Source organism: Ixodes scapularis, unplaced genomic scaffold (genome assembly GCF_016920785.2).
Source record: "Ixodes scapularis isolate PalLabHiFi unplaced genomic scaffold, ASM1692078v2 PGA_scaffold13__105_contigs__length_92229423, whole genome shotgun sequence".
Taxonomy (NCBI): domain Eukaryota; kingdom Metazoa; phylum Arthropoda; class Arachnida; order Ixodida; family Ixodidae; genus Ixodes; species Ixodes scapularis.
In genome coordinates, this window is record NW_024609839.1 from 61,933,250 (window position 1) to 61,956,027 (window position 22,778).

A 22,778-nucleotide genomic window follows, 5' to 3' on the forward strand; every position below is an offset into this window, starting at 1 on the left:
GGAACTGTACTCTCTAAAACAACTGGATAGTGATCACTTCCAAAAGGGTTATGAAGAACCTTCCAGGAAAAGCAAGGAAGTAATGAAGGGGAAGAAGATCGCTGGATGTAAATGAGTTGTGTGCCGCACTAAAAAACGTTGGCTCTTAACCATTAAGAAGGCACAGCCCCGAAGACAATAAAAGACGTTCAATCACACCGCCACGGGAGTCTTGACGGGTACTACCCCACATAGGATGATGAGCGTTAAAATCACCCAAAATTAAAAACGGTTGCGGGAGCTGTCCTATAAGTCCCTGCAGCTCTTGAAGGTTTAAAGGAGCATTAGGTGGCAAGTATAAGGAAACAATTGTTACAAGGCGGTCTAGAAGGAGACGTACTGCAACCGCTTCCAGCGGCGTGCAGAGGGGAACTTGAGAGCAAGCAACTCCACTCTGCACAACCACTGCAACACCACCAGAAGGGGTGGAAGAGGGGCAATCTTTTCTAAAAACCTGATTATGTCTTAAAATGTTAAAAGAATTAATGTGAAGATGGGTTTCTTGCAAGGCGAGAGCGATGGGTCGAAGCTGATGCATGAAATAGTTGACATCATCAATATTTCTTAAAATACCGCGACAGTTCCATTGCATAAAATGTAGCTTAATTATCTATAAAAGGTATGTAAATATGCAACTGAAAAATAAACCTAGTAAAATAAGTAAGACTGTAGAGTCGACACGAACTAGGTGGAACACATTGGGATCATCATTTGGGCGGGACTAGAGGCTTCTTGTTCTTTTTATGTTTACCGGAGGGCATTTCCCACTCCATATTGTCCTGGTCGGACCCAGGAGTGGACAGATTGTCACCATCGGTCGACATCTCCACCTTCTGAGAGGTATCCGTTGTTTTTAGAGCAGCACTTGTCCGGCCAGGTGTGCGGGGGGGGGGGGGGGGGGGGGGCAAACCCCGACCACGACCGGCTGGAGGGGTTGCAGATGAACTGGGCGATGGGTGGTCCGAATTCGTCCGGTCCCCTCCCTTCACAGGAGCTGCATAAGCACCATGCTGCTCCTTTGGTAGGGGGGCCCTCTCTAGCGAGCAAGAGCGAGAAGTTCGCTCCGTCTCCCCAGGGAGGGACCTAGGAGAGGGGCAGGCGCGGCTGCTGCCGACCTGTCCCTGGAAAGAGGGGCAGCACGCGTGCTACCACCAGGGACTGGAGGAAGCAGCTGCTGCCCCTGTCGGGGAGCTGGGGCCCTGAAGTCGGCCGCCAAGATCTCAGGAGGGACCTGGGCGGCCCTCGACTCCGAGCGTGGTGCAGGGCCCCTGCGCACTACCTCGGCAAAACTCCCTTTTGATAAAAAGGAGAACCGCTTCTTAGCTTCTGGGTATGGTATATTTTCCTTTACTTTGATGGAAAGGATGTCCTTTTCTAGCTTCCAACAGGGACATGCACGATAATAAGCAGGATATGGTCCACCGCAATTAGCGCAGTGGGCCAGAGCCGCCTCGCAGGTATCGGAAACATGACCTTGACTACCGCACTTCGCACACGTCTCCTTCCCTCGACAGCTGCGTGTTCCATGACCAAAACGCTGGCAACGGAAGCACCGCTGGAGGTTGGGGACGTACGGGCGGATGCGGCAGTTCAAATAACCTGCCTTGATTGTCTCGGAGAGAGTATGCCTTTCAAAAGTCAGAATAACATGTCTCGAAGGGATTTGTTCACCGTCTTTCCTGAACATAATGCGTTTTACGGCGACGACACCGGCACCTTGGAGTCCCTCGAGGAGTTCTTCCTCACTAGTGTGCAGGAAGTCGTCCTCGGAGAGGACTTCACGGACAGTATTTAGTGTGCGATGAGGGCTCACCGACACCTTCACGTCAACGATGGTAGTCAGTTTAAGGAGTGCGTCACTTTGTTTTTTTGTGTTCACTTCCACAAGAAGGTCTCCAGTGTGCTGTTTTTTAGCCCTGCACGAAAACCCTACAAGGTTTTCTAGCACCTTCGCTACAATAAAAGATGAGCTTTGAAAAAGGTTTTTGTTCATTCAGCGAATGAACAATGAAAAACTTAGTATAAATGTTTCTATTTCACATACTTTGTCAATGGTTTTTTGTTCAGGGCAGCGCCTTTTAAGGGCGTGCCCTGAACGGGGTTTGGAGGAGTGGGGCGCCATAAGAGGGCCCAAAGAGTGCTCAGAATCCGCGGTACACCGCCCACCACCGAGCCCAACAAGGGGTTAGGTAACGCACCATAACAAGAAGGGCTTGGCTGGAGACGTTACACTAACAGTGCTGCCGGGAAACTATACCCAAGTGTGGGTCAAGACAGAGGTCTATTGCCACCCAAGGTTAGCCCTTGCCACCAAAGAGGGGTGAAAAAGGAGCAAAAGAAATGAGAAGGAAGTGAAAGAAACAGGCAAGGTAAAAGCGAAAGATCGGAGGGGATAGTAGAAGTGGCGACTAGACTGAATCATCCTGGCCGAGCCTTACCAGGACTCCCGTCTACGAGAAGTGGGGGCCGAAGTGGTGTATTGCCTCACCCGGGGGGCCCCGAAGGGTCCAAGCCTACCCCGGGCTCAGCTCAACCACCAGGATGCCCTTTTCCCCGGACACGAAAAAGCCACGCACAGCCAGATGTGGGTGGGCAAACCCGCATGGCGCGGAGTACGTGGAGACGCCACTCTCCGAACACCTGCTTTCACAGGTGCCCCCTGCACGGTGGTATCGAAGGAAGTGGATGAGTTGACGACCTTCGAGCGGAGGATTGCGCTTTTGGAGCTATCTGCCGGCTTGCCAAAACCAGTCGACAACGTTCACGACGCGGTGCTCGACGGGCATGGTTTGGCGTATGCGTCTGCCACGAAGACATTGCCAAGCACCTTGCTGTGTCCCAACTGCCGTGAAAGTGAACTGGACTCGAAACGAAGTGGCGTTGAAGCCAACCTTCAGTTTGTTGTCGTGTCCAGAGCTTGCGGGGACGTCTCGACGACGTCACACTGTCGGGGAGACCCAGCGGAGCGAGCTTCCCGCGCACCTTTGTGTCGTCGGAAAGGATTGCAATATCAGCTTCTTGAAGCTGAAGAACCATCTCGGGGGCACGAATGCTCCATCACCGATGCATCTAAAGATCTGTTAGAAGACTGCAGAGAAGATGCACAAAGCATCCAAGGCAGCAGCAAGCGACGTGATGAACAACGCAGACAACTTGCTCGACGTCTGCGTCGGCTACGACGGTTCCTGGCAGAAGCGCGGGCAGCCACACGTCGAACTTTGGGGTTCGAGCAGTCACTGCAGTGACGATTGGCCGGTGCTCAACTTCTCTAACAAAAAAAGTTAAAAAAAAAAAAAAGTGGAGTTTAAAGTTTAAACGGGGTTTTCTCAGTTCAGTTTTTGACAGCAAATCCCACCTTAAAGAATCTATTGTTTCAGTATAAAGCTATCGAGAGTGTGTTCCTTTATTAGGAAAAATTGTCTACTTCAGAACCGGTCACTCAATCAGCGTGAAATTTGCAGGTAGGGCTTGTAGCCATATAGAAGGAGGGCATGCAAAGCCTCAGCCCTGTGAATTAATTTTATCAGGTACTATACCACCAGAACAAAGTACAGCGTAGCTTTACTTCGTTCTGGTGGAGCACTGCAGAGGCATCGAAAATGTTTTACCAAACTTCGCCATATTGCTCATATTGGGGAAAAAATGGGCATTTTACCGTTGTGCATTCCCTGAAAGCACAGACTCGGACCGAAAAATATAATGTTTCGGTTACAGTTCTTCGTTGATACAGTTCCCTGTTAATATTCTGCATTTGTATAGTAGTGCCATTTTTCAACAGGGTTTGAAGGCAGAGCTTCTCCTACAGATATGTTAAAGCTAAGGATGTCACAAACTTTCGTTGAGCCGAATTTTTTTCAAGGTTCAACTGGTTTGACGAATTTTCAAACTTTTAATTATAAGCTCGACCACTGATTCCAACTAAGTATTCTTAATCCTAAATTTAGATTGAGCGGAAACATATTACCAGATGCACCACTCACTGACGGTAGCTCTGTCAAATGGCCACGACACTTCAAGTTACCGGTAAATAATTTACAGTTACGGTTTTTATGAATTTTAACTAACGGTTTTGTTACGGCTACTGAAAATTTTTTGTTCCTAAACGGTTTTTTGTTACGGTTACGGTCCAAGTCCCTGTTTTAAAGTAAAGGCTGACGGTATGCTGCGAACTTATGGACACAGTGACGTGAAGTTGACGTGCACTTGTAACTGACAATACCGACATATTGCGGATACAAACAGGCCTACCAAGTACTTGGCAGCAAAGATTTATATTGTTCCAGCACAGTGAGAAGTTATGTTTGAACAGCAGTCCGAAGCAACATGGGCCTCCCGCATTCACACGCAACAGCTCCTGAAGCTCGAGTTTTTGTGCTTTGTTATCATCATAATTATTAAATAATTAAATGTATTGCGCTATTCAGATGCAAAGTTTCAGATTTGAAAGGCGTTTCTATAGTATTCGATTGCGTCGAGAACACTATTTCCCCTCCCTGAAACAATTTTGCAGTGAAAATGATTTATTTCAAACCAAAAACAAGTTTAACCTCCTGTCCTGTTATCATCACCACCACCACCACAAAAGGGGTCACGCAAAAATAATGTCTCAGATCGGCTAATGCTGCATCATAAGTATCCGAGTTGTTGGAATTGCCAGCCCATTTCGAGTCTGACTATCCGAGCAATTCACGTCGCAGGGCATGGATCTAGGGGATTGTAGAGAACAACTCGCTAGCGACGCCCCGAAATTGCAGGGAAAATTGCCCCGCCCGAAGCGAGCCTTGGTGTTGTCTTCGGTGTAATGCAAGTAACAAAGCACCTCTCTATCCCACAGGTTTGCGCACACTGCGCAACACCGTTTGCACAGACGCGACTCCAGCACTTTTTTCACATTTTTCATCATTGAAAGGGTGCTGCCGGCCATAAAAAAATTATCACTTAGGTTAAGACCCCAACTGGGCCCTTTCCATACCTTTTTAACTGTTTCGACGACAATACTTCAATAATGAGGAAAAAACAAGAAAACCGGAGATGGCTCGTTTGCGCACGGAGTGTACTTTGTGTAGGAAAATCTGGGAGAGGGCACTGGAGTCACCATGGGGATGTGTTGAGGACAGTGTTGACAAGTACTTTAAGTACATCGTGCATTAAGTACTGCTTCAAGGAGGTTTAGAATACTTGTACTTTACTTGAAGTACACTCTCCGAGTACACACTACTTTATTTAAAGTACTTTGTTCTGGTACTTACCAAGGAAAGTACAACCACCGAGTTCAAAGTACATTCCCCAAATTCGGTCTTGTTAAGTTTGTCACAAAATGATGCTTCGTCAACTCTGAAGCAATCTTTGTCCCAATGTTCGCCGCCATTTCCGAAAATAACTGAAGCATCACCTAAGTTCATGTTAAAAAAAAGTACTTGTACTTTACTTTGAAAGTACAGTCGCCGTCCGTTTTTTCGACTCCGATAATTCAGACTTGTTCAATATCTCGGACCTAAAGGCGGAACCGTGACTTACCCCATAGAAATAGTGTATATTCACGACCAGTGTTTCGGACAGCTTGAAGTCCGAAAGTTTGATTATTCGGACCAAATCGTTGCGAGCGATGAGTGGAAAACACCATAGAGTAGCGGCCATTTTGAATTCTATGTTGGTTGCCAATGAATTGGCTTGGTTTGGCAGCGCTGCTTGAGCACTCCCGAGTCCTACCGCTAGGTGATGCTATGCTAGCCCTTTTTTTCCCCATTTAGCTGCCTGTCATCATCATCGTCGTCATTTCGCTTTGTTTTTCGTTCCTTCACGTCGCTAGTCGCCTTTTTGCGCTCGTGGATTTGTGCCTCTGATCTCGTTCGGACAACGCTGGCTTGGACGTCATGGCCCCATCTGTTCTTCTGCTACTCAACCATAACGCTAGAAAAGAAGGCAGCGATACTCAAGCTAACAGAGAGTTGCCAAACGGAAATGGAGGCGTAACCTGAAACAAGGCACTATTTACGGCTTTTTTAAGGCCACTTGGAAGTGATAAAGCCAAGTTTTTCAATCTGCTCTATTATTCGGACGTTTCTTCGGTCCCAGCGAAGTCCGGATAATCGGTCGGCGACTGTACACTGTAATTATAGTACTTTACTTCAAGTATGTCGTGCCCGGTGTACTTCCTGCTTTACTTGAAGTACATAACCCCATTTACTTTGTACTTCAGTTCAAGTACTTATTAGACATACTTGGGGGGGAGATAGAATAGAAAGAACCTGCAGAAAAAAAGGCCCTGCAGAACAGAAGCACATTGCTTCAGTTAAAGGCTGACAACCAAACTCGAGACTCTGCAAGGCTGAAGATCCTCCTCACCCTGGGAGAGGAGGAAACAGGTAACGGTGAACAGGGTAGAAGGGGGAGAGGAGGAAGGGAGGGAAAGTGGAAAGTGCAAACTGGTCGCCGGTCTTTAAACGGAAAAAGCCAGGGGAGGACCCGCAGCGCACCTTCTGTCCGAGCAGCCCAAGGGAGACCATCTTGGCGTTGTAGATGTTCTCGAGCTCGCGCAGGGTCTCCTGGCGGCGCTCCTCGAGCATGGAGCGGTAGAAGTGGAAGGTCTCGCCCACCTCCCCCTGGGCCCGCTGGTACTGGGTCTGCAGCCGCCCGGACACCTGCTCCAGGGTCTTGAGGGCGCCCCTGAGGTCGTGGGAGCGCACCCGGCCGTCCTCCACCAGGTGCGACAAGCCCTCCGCGTGACGGGGCGCCGCCTCACACAGAGGCTCCAGGTCGTGCAGGGCCTGCGCACGAGAAAGGCCACTCAAGATACGCTTCGTCGCCACCACACTTTTCGGATGCCAACTTGACTTTCCTACGTCGCGCCGGTGCCGTGGCACAGCCATCGACACCGCACGTTGCACCGACCCTTCGTCCAATGTGAATCTGGTTTCTGCGCGCGTGCAGTGCCCGACGCCCAGCGTGGGCAAGCACGGGCTTGTTTGTAAACGGTGTGTTGGCATGTACTGTAATATCCCAAGAGACGGCCCACCTAAAATCGAAAGCAAGTCGGGTGAAAACAAAGAGCAGGCTAACTTACAGTGTGTGATCAAAAGGAGTTGAAAAAAGTCCTAGTTTTAGATTTCGTGACTCACGAGACATGCGATCCCGGGGAAGAGCAACGAACAGAAGACAATCGTCCTTCCCGGTCGGCAACATTTGCTCGTCTCCCGCCGCGGCTAAGCGATGTTATTTCTGCCGAGGTCACCTTAGGCTGGGGCCCAGCAATTACTAGAAGCAAACTATCTTTTGGTGCTTTTGAAAAAAAAAAAATAGCAAATCTGGCCAAAAATGGGGTTCAGTAGTGTTGACGATTGGGCTAGTTGGTCATTCATACAGCGCTGTGTGTGTCTACCGCCTTCTACTCTGTCCTTGTCCTTGTGCTGTTTGTTTTCCGCAAAAATGGGGGTGGGTCGTCTTTTGAAGGCGGGGCATCTCTTGGGATGTTACGATAGTCAGCAGAGGGAAAGTTTGGTTGAGTACAAATTTTTTAAATGCAATGGTATTTCCGATAGATAAATGGCAGCAGTGTGCTTTCTCAGCGGTTACAGCCAATGCCTCTGCCACATAGCAAATTTTAATGTTGGTTCCATTACAGTACCTGGAACGCGTCCCCGACTGCTGTGTTTAGCAAGCTACAGTAGACTTGTTATTTCAAACTCCCGGAAATCGCACACAAAGCAGATATGCGACGATTTCCTCTACATAGGCCTACAGATCATAAATAAGCAGGCATGCCATATGTGAAACATGTTTAAAACATACAATGCAAGTTTATTTATCCCTCAAAAGCCTCCCTGCAGTGCACCGGCACTCAAAAGGAGGAGCGCTCAACGGGGCCGTGAGAACAAAAAGCACGATTTACGCAAAAATGCTCTTCAAATCGAGCGGCTTACGTACATGTTAAAGACGCAGCGGGACGACTAAGACTTTGAAATCCGTACAAACTAACCGAAGTGCGAAGCATCAGAGTTTGAATCATTGCAAGCCTACTGCATACCGGCCCAGCATCTTTGGCGGTCCCAAAGTGGCGACAAACGGTGTTGAAGACACCGGCCGGAGCATCGTGCTGCTGGACATCACGACCGTAACAATAAAACGTAAATGTCCCGGAAAAAAAAAAAAGGAGGCAACGTTTTTGATTGCGGAAGCTTCCGTGGTCTGTCAAACCAGAGCGACTCGTGGCAGAACACGTCTGCCACGTACAGCGTCGCCGCCGCCATACCGCCGGGATAGCGGCCGCCGAGAACGCGACACTTGCGCAGCGGTGACGAGCAGAAATCTAGGGACCACCTTTGGAGACGCAGTGAACAATTCAGTCCGAGACGCATTCGTTGCGCCATGGCAGAACTTAAGTGCCGGTCACACTGCTAACATATTGTATAAAAGGTAGTCTGCAGACGTTGTCGGAGGTCAGTCGTTCCTTCCTTCTGCGAACGCCCCGTCACGTTGGTCGCACAAAAACCGTCTGCAGACGTGCTTCGCAGGCAGTTTTTGACTGCGTTCGCCGCGGACACGACGGCAAGACAATTCACGGGTGCGCCACTAGCGTTTGCAAAGCAGACGTACTTGGCAAGCGCTAGTGGCGTTTTCCGCAGATAGCCCCTTCGTCGTGTCCGCGGCGAACGCAGAGTCCTTTTGCAGCCTAAAAAAACACTAAGCCTAAAAAAATATATTTTTTTTTTTTTCACCAGACAAAATAACTTCAGTTAGTGTTTGTTTAAAAAAAAAATATTTTTTTTTGCCCAATATTTACATTAAAATACAAACTTTTTGATTTGTGGGTGAAGCCGAAACCGTACCCCAGTGGTATGATGACAGCGGTTCTACTGAAGTAGTATGCACTCCGAATCCAGCAAACTCTGAGCACACACTAGTCTGGTACAAATGCCATCGTCGTCGTCCCACACAAGTACAGTTTCGGTTTCGCCCGCAAATTGAAAAATTCTGAGCAAATGTTTTTTGTTTTTTTTCCTTAAAGGTTAGTTATTAAACAAAAGCTTAGAGAAATAAAAGACGACCTCCAAAAAGTTCCAGAAAGCGAAACGCACAGACTTGCCCGCCTCTGCAAGGAGGGAGAAAGGGTGGAGGCACCTTGGGGTGGTCGAGCAGGGTGCACTCCTTGCACACGGGGGTGTCGCAGGAGCGGCAAAAGTAGCGCAGGGCCTCGGTGCGGTGCCTGAGGCAGGCCACGGGCTTGTCCTGTGGCGCCCTCAGGCCGTCCCGGGCACTCTGCAGCTCCCCGAGGGTCAGCACCCGGTGGCCCTCGAAGCAGTGCATGAACTGGTGCGCCATAACGCAGTTGGGGCACAGGAAGTTGGCGCAGTCAAAGCACCGGGCCACCGCGCTGGACTCCTTCCCCTAGAATCGAGCCGCGGAATAAGAGGCCGAGGTCTAAACACCCTCCACGCGTGTCGCCGAGTGTTTGAGGCGCACGAAAACCTAGCAGTCTCTACCACGATCGCTCGAGCTCGGTTTCCCTCGATCGCAGCCCGTGAGGCGGAAGGGTGGGGTCCAAGCACCCGCTATGCAAGTAACGCGCGCAGCACATCGTCTGCTTCTTGCGCAAAAGTTGCGGCGACGTCAGAGCAATGCCGAGCTCCGACTGGCTTTGATTGAAAGGATAGTGGGTAGACCTCAATGCTAGATGCCTGGAGGTCTACCCACCATTGTTTCTGAAACAGCCAATAAGAGCTCAGCGTTCTGACATCATCGCAACCCCTGTGCAATAAGCAGATGAACTTGTGCTCCGGATTATGTTCTGTGTATGTTTAGATAGCAGGAAGTTTAGCCCGCTTCAGAGAGTTGAGTCTGTTCTGTTTCGAGCAACCGAAGCGACGAAGCCGCTGGGAATAAGTGTTGCCCATACACAATGTAGCAAGCGATGCGAAGAATAGTTTTGCGAACCATTCACAAGTCACTATTTTTTCTGCGTTCCAATTGTTTCGATAGGTGCGAATGCAAACGGCGCAAACGTATGAATCAGCCTTTGGTCGGTCTTACCCGGCGTTTGGTACCTCCGCCATAGTGGAGACATTCGGTCCGTGCGGTAGCACTGCTAGCCCGAGATCTTAGCCATGCATCGTGCGCTAGTGACTGCACGGCCACACGCCGGTGCGACACTCCTCTAGATCGCGACTGGCAGATGTGGGGATTGAGCCCAAAGTTTGTGGGTTCTGCACCAACGCAGAAAACGGGGAAACCCCTGTGGGGACGGGAGGCCTCACGAGTCGTTGAGTTGGCAGAGAATGCACGGGCGCGGCACACCCCTCGCCTGACAAAACCGTGACATTGCTCCTTGCCCTGCCAATGGCTCCTTCAAATAGGACGGTAGGCACAAAAAATGAAACGAGTAGAATCTGAGCAAAGTTAATTATAAACCGTCGGGCGAAATTGAAATCGGCCACTGGCCAAGCTCCAAGACCACTGGTCTTGGAGCTTTTTTCTTATTTTATTACCAAACCCAGCTTTTTTTGCCGATTCCAAATATCTGGTCATTTTCTCAGTCAGTAGAATGGTCCTCAAGATAATTAAAACTTACCTGCCTTTTCTTGGAGGAACACAATGGGGAAAAAACTACTAACAAATTATCATTTTTAACATGGCTAGATATTACAGTGTAGAAAATACAATGTTGGAAGCACTTTTAAGATTAACCTTTATTAGCGATTTTATCACGCATTGAAGTTCAGTGTTTGATGTGTGGCTAAAACAAAAGTTCAATTAAAAAACTTAGACGTATATTAAAAAATCTGCTCTCAAGATTGTATGCTTCACACATTTAGCTACATGTTTAAAAAAAAAGTTAGATTTTTATCTGCCCTAGATGCTGAGATACCTCTCCAGCAAACTTTTCAACAAGTCCAAAAATTGTGTTTTGCGAAAACTGTGTTTTAGAGTAGACATCAACACGCATTCAGCCTGCATAGACATTATAAATTGATTTATAGCTAAAATATTCATCCACAAAATTAGAAACCTGGTAGATTCAGAAAAGAGACAGATGTAGAGGTCGACATCACCATTTTAAAAAGAATGAAGTTCTAGAAATTTTTCGCCTCCAAAGACCCATGTCCCCTTTAACACGGACGTTCACGGTGTACCAAAATGTACCGAGCTTCTGCCACAAACCCTATAGCACGGGGCAACCTTTCACGAGAAACAAGGTGCCAGACACACCGCGTACAATGAAACGTCCCGACAGGTCGCGCGGCGCATCGGAAAGAGGGACGAAGCGCGACGAGAGGCGCGAAAGTGCCGAGCAAGAGGTAAAAAGTATTGCAACTGGACTGGGTGCCCACATGCATTCTTTTTACAATACAGGTTCCCACACTCCATCCACAAATACGAGAGCTTTGCAGCTGCAAACATCCAGTGCACAGATGCGGCGTGGATGTACGCACCTTGCACCCCGTGCACCCGAGGCTGGCCTCCTCGAGCGCAGCCGTCTCGAGGATGTTGGAGACGGCGTAGTCTGAGGGGAAGCCCGCGGTGCCCCCGGGGGGCAGGGGGCTGTCCTGCTGGCACTGCGGACAGCGCACCTTGTCCCCTGTCACCTCTTTCTCCAGGCACAGCTGGCAGAACGTGTGCAGGCAGTTCAGCACCTGAGGGAAGAGAGGGGCAAGAGGCTCGCAAGCTCCCCAACACAGCAGAAAAGGCTCCACATCTGCCAGGCCGGATGGGAGAGAGAGAACCTTCAGCAGATCCCCCAGACCCGTAGCCCATTAGAAAGGAAACCCGTCAACCCACGGGAAAATCTCGTCATCCGTGAGAAACATACATTGATGCCAGGAAGACCCGTTTCCCATATGAAAGAAACTCGCCACCTGTGAGGGAGACCCGTCAACCTTAGAAGAAAGAAACCATCACCCATACGAGAGAAACCCATCACCCATACGAGAGAAACCCGTCAACGTTACGAGAACCTGTCGCCCATACGAGAAAAGCCCGTCGCAATAAAAGAAGCCCCATCACCTTTATAAAATAAATAAACATGAATTTCACCATTTCATATACCTAAGATTTTCAAACCTGTAATACTTCATATACAAAACCAATCACTACGAGGAAAGTCATTTTTCTCACAGATTACGCAAACGATCACCATCACTTGTTTCTCTGCGGACCCTGCAACAGGGGTAAGTGCCTGCCTACTTTTCTCGTCTCTGTCTCCTGAACAAATATTGAAACTAGAGCAAACAGATCAACAAAGAACGAAAGACTTTCAAAGGATCACCACTGCAAGCGGTTACCAGGCACTGCAACGTCTGCATTCAAAAGTAAAAAGCAAGCCACTAAAGAAATTTAATGCTTACAAGTTCAGACTTCACCTGAAAGAGGGAAGTTGTTAGCGGGCAATTTATGCTTAAAAGGAAAAAAATACAGAACGAGACGGGCAATCTTTTGCCTGTCATTACCAACATGCAGGGGCCTTTTTTTTTTTTCTTCAAAGTTTCAATCAGACGGATAAATCAAACAGGAGCAATGAAAAGTGATTTACTATACACAAAATGAAGGTTCTGTGAAGAATGTCTGAGACCGATGGCCTCGTTGAACTTTTGATGGAATGACAAGAAACCGGGCGGCAACCTTCTTAGGGGAGGGCACCCAAAACCTCGTGCCATGTCATATGAACTTCCTAAATCTGTGCGGCAATCAAATGAACAAGTAGCTGAAGTGTGTATCTACATTCTGCATATAATAGAAGTTTTTCGTCACTCCCGCTTTTCCTACCCCGTTCGTCGAAACTTCAAAACAGCGCACCTTGTAGCTGCAACTTCCTAAATCTGTGCGGCAATCAAATGAACAAGTAGCTGAAGTGTGTATCTACATTCTGCATATAATAGAAGTTTTTCGTCACTCCCGCTTTTCCTACCCCGTTCGTCGAAACTTCAAAACAGCCCTTGCAGTTGTCCGGTCTCCGTGAATTTGCACAGCACAAAGAAGGTTACCCCGGTACAAGGTTGAAAAGTGATTTCAAAGATCAATAATGTCTCGCTTATCGCGTGACTTTATGAAACTTGCATTGGGCCGTTATTAATGTTACCTTTGAGTGCAATGAAATCTTGGAAGCAAGCCCCTAGTGCAAATACTTCATTGTGTTTAAAACACCCTGCGCCAGCCACTATTGTCCACCTCCTTTTCTCCTATATCCTCTCCACTTTTTCGCCTGCTCCCCGCCCCCCCAGAGGGGAGCACTGAGAGGATTATCTTCCTTGCAGAAAACCTAGGTTGTACGCCGGCCTTTAACAGACCTCTCGGAACCTTAAAGGGAAGCTCAAGCGGTTCTGTATTTGAGTAAAGACACTTAAATCATTTTCATTTGGCCTCCAGGATCACTAATATCGAGATTATTTTTCAATTTGGTGCGCAGAGGCTGCATAAAATTATTTTCAAAGTACCGCTGAAGCCATCCTTCCTGGAGCGTTACGTCATAAAGAGATTTCGTAATCTCTGCTCTTGTGCAACTTCAGTGCCTATCAAAGCTATGCACGCGCACTCTTGCTATTTTCAAAAAGGTCCGAAAAAGACTTCACAACTGGTGTCAGTGCAGGGGAATATACCTGGCAAGCTTGCAATTGTACGCTCTGCCCACATGAGCGACAAGAGCTTGGCGGCCGAAAGATCCTTTTAACGACGCGACAACTGGTCGAAGGTTTTTAGCGTTCAGTTATACCTTCGGGGAAAACTAACGCAATATGCAGATTCACGGGATAAAAACGCTCTAGAATTCACCCCGAACACGTCTTTCTCAGGAACCTCTTCAGCTTCCCTTCAACACACCAACAGTCATCCACACTTCAAAATCGGCCGCATACAGTGTTCCGAATGCCAGGCCGCCCACCTTGGGAATGGTGAAGGTGTCGTGACAGAGGCCGCACTTGGTGCTCAACTGGGGCCCCTGAGGCAGCGACGAGGAGGAGGAGGAGGCCGGGGGGGCCACCACCGCCCCCCCTGAGGGGGCACCTGCCCCCAGGACACCCCCCCCAGCCCCGCAGGGGGCCACGTCCGAGGGGCTGCCCCCGCTGCTCCCGTCCCCGACGGAGCTCGATGCAGCGAATCCATCGGGCAGCGAGGTGGGCGAGCCCAGCTGGGAGCAGGACCCGGGGTTCGTTGCAGAGCTGCTCAGGGTCGTCGTGGGGCTGCTGCCCAGAGACAGCTGCACCTGCGGCAGGGGACGGCCACGGTCAGCGGCACACGAGCAACGTAGACAACAATTTTGCAGGGGGACCGGGAAACATTTTTAACACGCAGTGTGTCATAAGTGGAGTTCCGTGCTTTCATATAAATTTGAAAAAAAAAAAAAAATTGAAGAACATATGCGGGTGAATTTTTATGTCAACTGTGTTTTACGAATAAACTTTATGAGAATGTAAGATCAGTGGTCCTGAGGAGATGCAACTTCAGTTTCCTATGAAATCTCGAACTACTGACAAAAGGGGTTTGCCTTTCAGCTTGTCAAGGTATCTTCAGGACAATAAGTCATGGTACCAACTTTAGTTCGTTTTTGTTTTTCAATTTTCAAAACTTGAGAATACAGTGAAAACTGAATTTCAGAGAACTGGGAATATTACAAAAAATCAACTTTAAACTTTGATAAGCCTCCAAATTTTCAGGGAAAAATTGACTCCGGAAAACACCGTCCGAATTTTATGATAAACAAACCCGGAAAACATGTAATCATAGTTATAAGGCTAGGTTTCGTATACTAGTCATAGTGAAATCGGCAAATGAAAATGACGCCAAAACCAACATTCAAGTGCACCTGTGCTTTTCAGTGCCACGACATCAGTGGCAGGCAGGCTTACCAGCCAAGCAGGCAGTCCAAAAAAAATATGATGCAGAGCATTTGTTTCATACTGCTGAGCGGGTACTGCAGCAACCCTCCAAAGCATTCATTTGGCATCATGAAACTTTCAGCAACGTTTGGTTTAGGAAATTTTCGGGCAAATCGGGGACCACGACGCAAATGCCTTAATACTCTACTAGTGCATTCGTTGCACTCACAGCAACCAAAACAACAGCAACGACCAAAACAGCGGTTAACTCACGACTGCTTCACAAAGCCACCTCTTGCACCGTTTGCACTTTCTGTATGTGGAACAGTTGACCTGGTGACTGTCATCATGCTTCAAGAATTTGCAAGGGCAAATTAAAGTTTGGTGACATCCGAGAAAAAAGAAAATAAGTTCAACAGTGTGCGCAGAAACACCCCCGAGACTTCCCCAATCCATAAAGCCAGGAAGAAAACTGTGCCAAGAGTGCCCCACAGTTGACTCAAGTCACTAGATCCAGGGAAGGTGTTTCTCATCCACCATCAAATGCGCATGGAAAACAACATCATTGTAAGAGATCTGTGAAGATGAGCGATATTCATAAGCTGATTGCATGCACAGTGCCAAAGGTGCTTATACATGGTGACGAACACTTTCAGAACGATGTCACTCCATCGCGATCATGGCTCAGCTGGTCCGAAACGGCTCTCTCGAAGCTTCAAAGATTTGGAAGGACCGAAATGGCGATTGCCATAGCAAGAAATGCGGTTCCGCCAGTCACCTTGCGAGGTTTTGGTTTGTATGTTAGCATCCATCTGTGTCCTTCTGGCGAGCAAAGAAGGCAATGGCGCAACTTTCGCAGGATCCAGTTACTCTAGTATTAACCAGACACCATATTTGAGTGTGCTGTTCACCGGGAACAATTATAATGCAATTAAATGCAAAGGTGCAAGCGAGCTGGACAAGAATGACGAAAGTAATCCCTGGAGAAGGGGAACAAGAGGGACAAAGGACAAACATAAATCTCCAAACACAGCTAGGTGACTGGTGAGCGACCGAAAAAATCCGCCTGGTCCGGGTATCGAACCCGGGACCTCTCCATTACAAGTGGAGCGCTCTACCAACTGAGCTAACCAGGGGTTGGACGTCAGTAGAGCAAACCGGTTTTATCAGCCGCCACCAGTCGAACACCAACAAGGGTGAAGCTTGCAATTTAAGGTTATAATTATAATGCAATTAAATGCAAAGATGCAAGCGAGCTGGACATGAATGACGAAAGTAATCCCTGGAGAAGGGGAACAAGAGGGACAAAGGACAAACATAAATCTCCAAACACAGCTAGGTGACTGGTGAGCGACCGAAAAAATCCGCCGGGTCCGGGTATCGAACCCGGGACCTCTCCACTACAAGTGAAGCGCTCTACCAACTGAGCTAACAAACTAGCAAACACTCGCAGACTGCCAAGACCGGCAATCTTGACGGTGTGGCAATAAGCGCTGCGAAAGTACTGCGGAAGCTCACCGTCAGCACGCGCTCAGCTGCCACGCACTCAGCTATGGCCGCCAGTGACTGTTCCCTGTTGCCAATTCGATCTCGGGAAACCGCAACACTAAATTCGGCGCCAACTGGAGCGCTACGTTGCATGTGTCAAAGGGGCCTAACTGCTTCGAGCGAACGAGGACAGCAACGAATCCCTTCCAAAGAACGGTCCCTACTCCCGGACTTACGAAGTAGCTGAGCGGGAACGTGAGCGCACCGTCACCGAGCCGAGAGGAGCGCACCGGGGCGTTTCGGCGGCGCATCGTCACGACGAACCCGAGCCTTTCCCTTGAAGAAGGGAACGACGGGTGCCGGTGCCACCGACCGGCCCGAGCTCAGGTCAGGCGAGGCCGTCGCCACACGGCGACGTCGCGACAGGTCTCCTTCGGACGTGGTCGCCCATCCAAGCGCGCAGGACCGCCGGCCAAACCGCTGAAGCCGGGCCGTTTGAAAATGCGCGGCGCCACGATCGAAAAACGGATGTGGTATGATGCGCGAGCGAGGGGCACCTCATGGTCACGAGAGAGCACCGACAACCGCCGGGCGGGCCACGCGCGTACGTGGTGGCGCCATGTTCTTGTTGGCGGGACTACATGCCTTTCGTACGAGATTTTCCCGTCAAAAAGCTACGTCATGTCAAAAAAGAAAATAAGTGTATGTATATGTGTGTGTGTGTGTGTGTGTGTGTGTGTGTGTGTGTGTGTGTGTGTGTGTGTGTGTGTGTGTGTGTGTGTGTGTGTGTGTGTGTATATATATATATTATAATCCGCGCTGACTTTTTCGGACGAGTGACTATGCAGACCTCATGCTAAATGCAGATCCTAGGGGAGACTGACGAGTACTCAGCTTCGTTTCATAGCGCGTGGCCCTGAACAGTGTTTGCACTGCACGAGCGCGCGTGCTAGGCAGGGAAGTTGAAAGCTCGGAGTTAAAGGTGAAGCGGCACGCTGAGAAGAGATGGCAGGACAACTTTTGTCCTCAAGATGAATGAAGTTCAGGCGTTCAGAAACAACGTTTTCGCTAGATTGAGATATTTTTTTTTTTTTTTGTATTAATATTGTTTTAAGAATAAACTTCTCCCCAGCGGATAATCCGACAATCACCGGAAAACGGATTACAAAAGATTCCCTTAACCCCCTCGCTGAGCAGGAAGAACGCGAACCTGAAGAAAAAAGAACGCGGAAACTGCTGCCGACGGGGCCGGAGCCATCGCGTCACACCCCGTCGTCCCTACAATTCCCTAAAACAAGCCCTTACTTTCCCTACCAAGTCCCTCCACCCACCTAGGGACAAACCGGGACGCACACTTCCCCACCAAACAAACAGGAAAGATGCAAAAGACGAACCGAACCGGCAATGCCGAGAGACGCGCGCGCGCCAAAAAGTAGAGCGCCCGAAAAGCCGTTGAGGAAAACCAACGAACCAAAACAGCTGCAGAAGAAAAAGAAACCACAGGAAGCAGAAACGAGGAGCCAGAGAACGAGCGAAAATGAAGGACAGAAAGCAAAGCAGGAAAAACAAAAATAAAAGAACGAGGAGGAAACAGTTTGTTATGGTGGTCGCCGTGGAAAGGAGGAAAAGACGGCGGCGGAGTGGGAGTGAGGGAGAGAACTCGCCGGCTTCCCCCCCAAGTTCAAGGGCAAGCCGGAAAAAAGGAGGGGGGCCCGAAAACGCGCAAGAGAAAGGAGGAAACCCGCCCCAACAAAGTGGAAAGGAGGATCACCCCCCCTTCCTCGACGGAAGAAAGTACGAAGGTAGGAAAAGAGGAGGAGTGCGAGGAGGAAACCGTTCCGTCGACCGACGATACGGCATCGCGCGCGCTGCTGCGGAGCAAGCGACAGACGCCGATCGATACGGTGCCGTCGACCCCGACAGGAAAGGGGAAAAAAAACGGAGGGCAAGGAGGAAATGGGGGAAAGAAAATGGCGCGCGAGCATAGACAAAAAAACAAAAGATGGCTTCGGACATAGCTGCCGCGCGCTACGCCAGAACGAATTAAAACACACAAGTACGTCTTACCATGCGCGTGAGCTTGAACGCGTGCTTCTTTGTGAAGTCCTACCGAGGTAGCGCGAAGCGAAGTTCACGAGGGGGGACATGTTGCGGCGCTTTTTACAAACGTTTCCGCGTTGTAGCGTCGCGTCGGAGCAACCGGTAACGCTAAACAAAACAAAAAAAAAAAAAAAAGCTCGACCTCGGCGCGTTAGGTTGGGTAATACCAGGAAGCAATTCGGAAATGATTGCCCGCAAGACAGTGCAGTGCGTTCGGGTGATATAATTGCTCGCTTGGTCACACCGACCGATCCCATAAAAAGTAATCTGTTTTTTGTCTCTCCTTTGTCGTCTCAATGCAACGCCGGTACGATGCAATCCAGCTAGATTAAAGGGAACTGGATTTCCCACTTCGGCTACTTTTAGCTGACCTACCCTTGTCGAGTGTTTACGGAAGCAGTTTTTTTTTAACCCCCAGCGGAGTCGTTTCCCGATTTGACTAGTAGTGTTATTGTTGTTGTTTTCTTATTGGTAGTCATTAGTAATGAGCGATCGGAAACGAAAGGTGCAATCAAAGGACCTAATATCTGTTTTCGTATGGACCGTCCTCAAATAGTTACGCCGCGAGTGTGATGCCACTAAACTCGTGTTATCTGGAAAAACAAATGCCTCGCACGACTGTACCAGTGGATGGATATTTGTTTAGTTTACAACGGTTCAGCAAAGAGTGGTGCTCGTTTTAGCGACGACGACCCAGGCTCGAAATCGGAGCGAGTTCTAGACATGCTCTTTGCCATCTATTAGGGCTATGGTCACTTCCGGAATGAAAACGGCAGGGAGCTTCGGCTGTCCTGCAACCGCTACGAGCTAAGCCTGCGGTGTGGACGTGCAGCAAAAGAACCACACGCTCCAAAAAAACTACTGCCGCCACCACCACCACCACCCACAAGCGAAATTCAATGGGTTTCCCGATTCGATAGGCGCTTATTGTAAACAGTACTCGAATTCGATTTCCTCAAGGACGCTTTGCGGCAGCCGTAGTACATGGGCGCCCCCCCAAACTGACCTTCACATTTTGTTTGCCCCCTTATTGCCTTCGCGTCAATCCACGCTTACCACAACAGGACAGGTTATTGGCATTTTAGGTTCTACTGCGTTCTTCTCCTCAGCATAGACATTTGTGGAGGCTCGACAACGCCCGCTTCGGCGGCTCGGCATCTTGGCGGAACAAGAGAAGGTCAGCAGTGGCGGCTGTAATCTAGCGCGTGTGTAAAGCGTCTACCCCCGTTGGATTTTCGCTACAAACGTAATTCACTGGGTTTCCAGTATACATGGGGACTAGTGCAGGGGCGGCCGAATTCAAGTATGCTGCGCGTCCACGCTTCGTTGCTGGCGTTTTTCCACCAGAGTTGGGCAGAGATACTTTAAAATGTATTCGGAAATACAAATACTCGGATACGCGACGTAGACAGCTGAAATACTGATACTGAAATACACTCGTACAAACGTATCGCGATACGTATCAGAAATACATTTGACCGAAGCAGTAATACTCATTTTTCTTTGTTTCTGTTTTAAGCTTGTTGTGGTGTGAACCCTTGTATTACCGGCAAAAAAGGCCTATTTGTGAAACAAATGGAACAACTTTATGCTACATGTTTTATCTTTCTTATATGGATATGGAGTTTAAGTAGCTCGTCGGTCAGCCGCTGCCGATTTGGGCAAAAGAGTGACGTTAGCGAATGAGACGAAGCGTTGTGCAAGTGTCACCGAACCCGGGTTCATACAAAAATCAACGAGGAGCGCTTTCACAGTGGGAAAGTTTTGAAACCATGCAAATATTGTTGTTGTTATCGGTTTTCTATACATAACCCGGGTTCGTACGTTCTAATGCGAGAAACAAGTCCTCCCGTGAAAACAAAAATTCGTACGTACTAGCCGTGTAGGTAAAGATTGAAGGTGAACTTGGACTTTTTCGAGCCCGAAATTATTGTCGCGTAGACCTCTCATTTTTCTTTAAACATAAAGATGTGGAACTAAGCCAGTCTTCAGAGGGTTGTAAATACTTCCCATCCAGAATCCAGCGCAGTTTTCCTTCAGGTATATATCGCACACCTAGCCCTAAAGGTCACCATCCTCTAGCCAAGTCTACATTTTCTGCAGTCACTTCCAGACGTTGCCCTCGAATGAAATTATGTACTTTTACCCGATGATCTGGAGGAAACAACTTTTCACTCGCCTCCAACATTTTGATTCTACAAAAAAAAAATAGTTTCCCAACTGAAGCACCCTAGAAGATATTTGTTGTCTTTGGAATACAAGGCAAATATCGCCCAATAACGGGGCCGCCATAATATTCGAAACAAACCCTGGTCTGCTTTATGAGAAGGCCTCAATGGTCCCATTTACTGTCCATTCTTCCCCTCTGAAGCACGAAAGAAGAAAGGCAACAGTCTCTTGAGCTTGCGGTTGGGGGAGGTCAATGATTTCTCGGACATTGTAACAATCTAAAGTTGAACCGGTCGCCTTCACCTTTGTGTTCTGGCTTTCTCTATTGCTGCTTCTATTTCTTGCTTCCTCTTTTTGGCTTCGTTACGGGGTCACTGTCAGCGTTTCCCAAAGGGGGACGTATGTGGCACTTCCCAAAGGTTATGCTAACGCACTTCCTAGGGACACGCCAATGGATCACCCTTTCATTTATTTTCCGGCCTTGCGGGGTTCTCGTTCACCCGCCTTGCACGCCAGGCAGCGGCCTGACGCTGTGCACCGGTTTCGGCAGCCTCGTTCACGATCCGTCTTCTGCCGTCTGCTTGGACCAGCGCAGCGCTAGTACTTGGTGCACACTCCATTTTGTAACAAAAAACCAAGTCACACCTGCAAGTTCAGCATCTGCGCGCGGATTGGCTTCCGCCCTGTGACGTGGCCTCTGTCCTTCGCCCCTCTCCTCCTCTCTAAGCAGAACGCGCTTCCCTTTCCACTGTTTTGTCCACAGACGAACGCCGTCGGCTTTTCCCTGTCACGGGGGTAATTCGTGTTGCCCCCCCCCCCCCCCCCCCCCCCTACCATGGCCTCCTTGATTTTTCGCGCGCTCTGCCCCGGCCTGTCCAAACGCTCGGCTGGCTGCCCGGCAGAGAAAAAGAGCCGAGCCAGTTCTATAGAGTTTCGCATGCGGCGCTTAGAACCAAACCAGAAACGGAATCTCCTCAAAGCAAGCTGTCAACTGCAGGGTTGGGCAGAAATACTCAAAAATGTATTTGGAAATACAAATACTGGGATACGTTAAAATAGGAGCTAAAATACTGATACTGAGATATCTCTGTAAAAATGTATCGCGATACGTATCGCGAAATGCATTTCAAATAGAGGCCAAAAGTATTTGGAAATACAAATACAGAAATAAATTTTAGGAAGGGCAGAAATACAAATACAGAAATACTGATACTGCAATACATTTTTTCGAATTTGAGACGCCCAATGAGATGAATCTTGAAGTTTGAAGTGGAAGTTTTTGATCCCCAGATTACTTTCCCGTATACGCTTGCCACTATGCATTGAGGGTAGTGGTTTCGGACGGCAAAAATCTTCAATGGGCTCGAAAAAAAAAAAAAAATCCATCTAGGACTGACCGTAATCCCTTCTCTGACATCCTGCCTGTCTGACAAGGGATGCGAAAAGACTTCGACCTCTATATAAATTCGATGTCACCCTAAATCCCATCAAAACGTCACAACGCCCCTGTCCATTAAGGATGGCCCTCTCAACATTGATCACATGACGTCACGGTGGAATGAACTTGTATTCTTTATCTGTAGGTGTGGCCTTGAACATGAAAATTTACCACGCTGTTGTATGAAAAGACAATACGTATTTTCGCTGTAGGTTACCTCGTTAAAGATCGTGCAGGCAGCGTCATTTGGAATTTTTGAGAATAGTGGACCACATGAAGCTTCCTGGAACACCGGTCTTATCGTCTGTTACGGCTGAAAAAACGATACGGTAGCATCCCTGTAGCGAAGGTCCTTTCTGCCGACTCTCCGCCACCGACGCATGAATTGCAGTCCTCAAGTCTCGCCTTGCATCATCCAAACAGAGACCTCGTGGATTGCGACCTTATACTGCCGGCACAGGTACGAGCTCTCCGAGAAACAGCGCAGAAGAGTCGCAGCTGTACGGAGTCCGGCTCGGCACCGCGAGGCCACGTCTGGCCTCCTTCCTGGGTTTCGGACCGCCAGAGCAGCGGGTCACGTACCCTTGAGCCGTGCAATATTACGGGCGCAGCCGCGGACGCATTCGAATATGTGTTGAACTTCACTGCACAAGTCGTCCTACTATTTCAAGCCAACCACCGCCCGGCTCGTGCTGCAACGGACTGTGAATCAGCTTTTCCCGCTGGGGGAACTGTGTACGCTA

The 22,778-nt window shown here is 48.9% G+C and overlaps 1 protein-coding gene across 2 annotated transcripts in view; it reads right to left on the reverse strand.

The window, feature by feature from the left end:
• LOC8035610 (brain tumor protein) overlaps positions 1–22,778 on the reverse strand; it is a 75,084-nt gene that overhangs the window by 15,973 nt on the left and 36,333 nt on the right. For both annotated transcript variants that reach the window (XM_029987134.4, XM_029987133.4), the window contains 4 exons: positions 13,907–14,227; positions 11,466–11,666; positions 9,157–9,423; positions 6,516–6,806 (listed from right to left, as the gene is read on the reverse strand). In XM_029987134.4, coding sequence (XP_029842994.2) covers positions 6,516–6,806; positions 9,157–9,423; positions 11,466–11,666; positions 13,907–14,227 — 1,080 coding nt within the window. The remainder of the gene's footprint in view (positions 1–6,515; positions 6,807–9,156; positions 9,424–11,465; positions 11,667–13,906; positions 14,228–22,778) is intronic.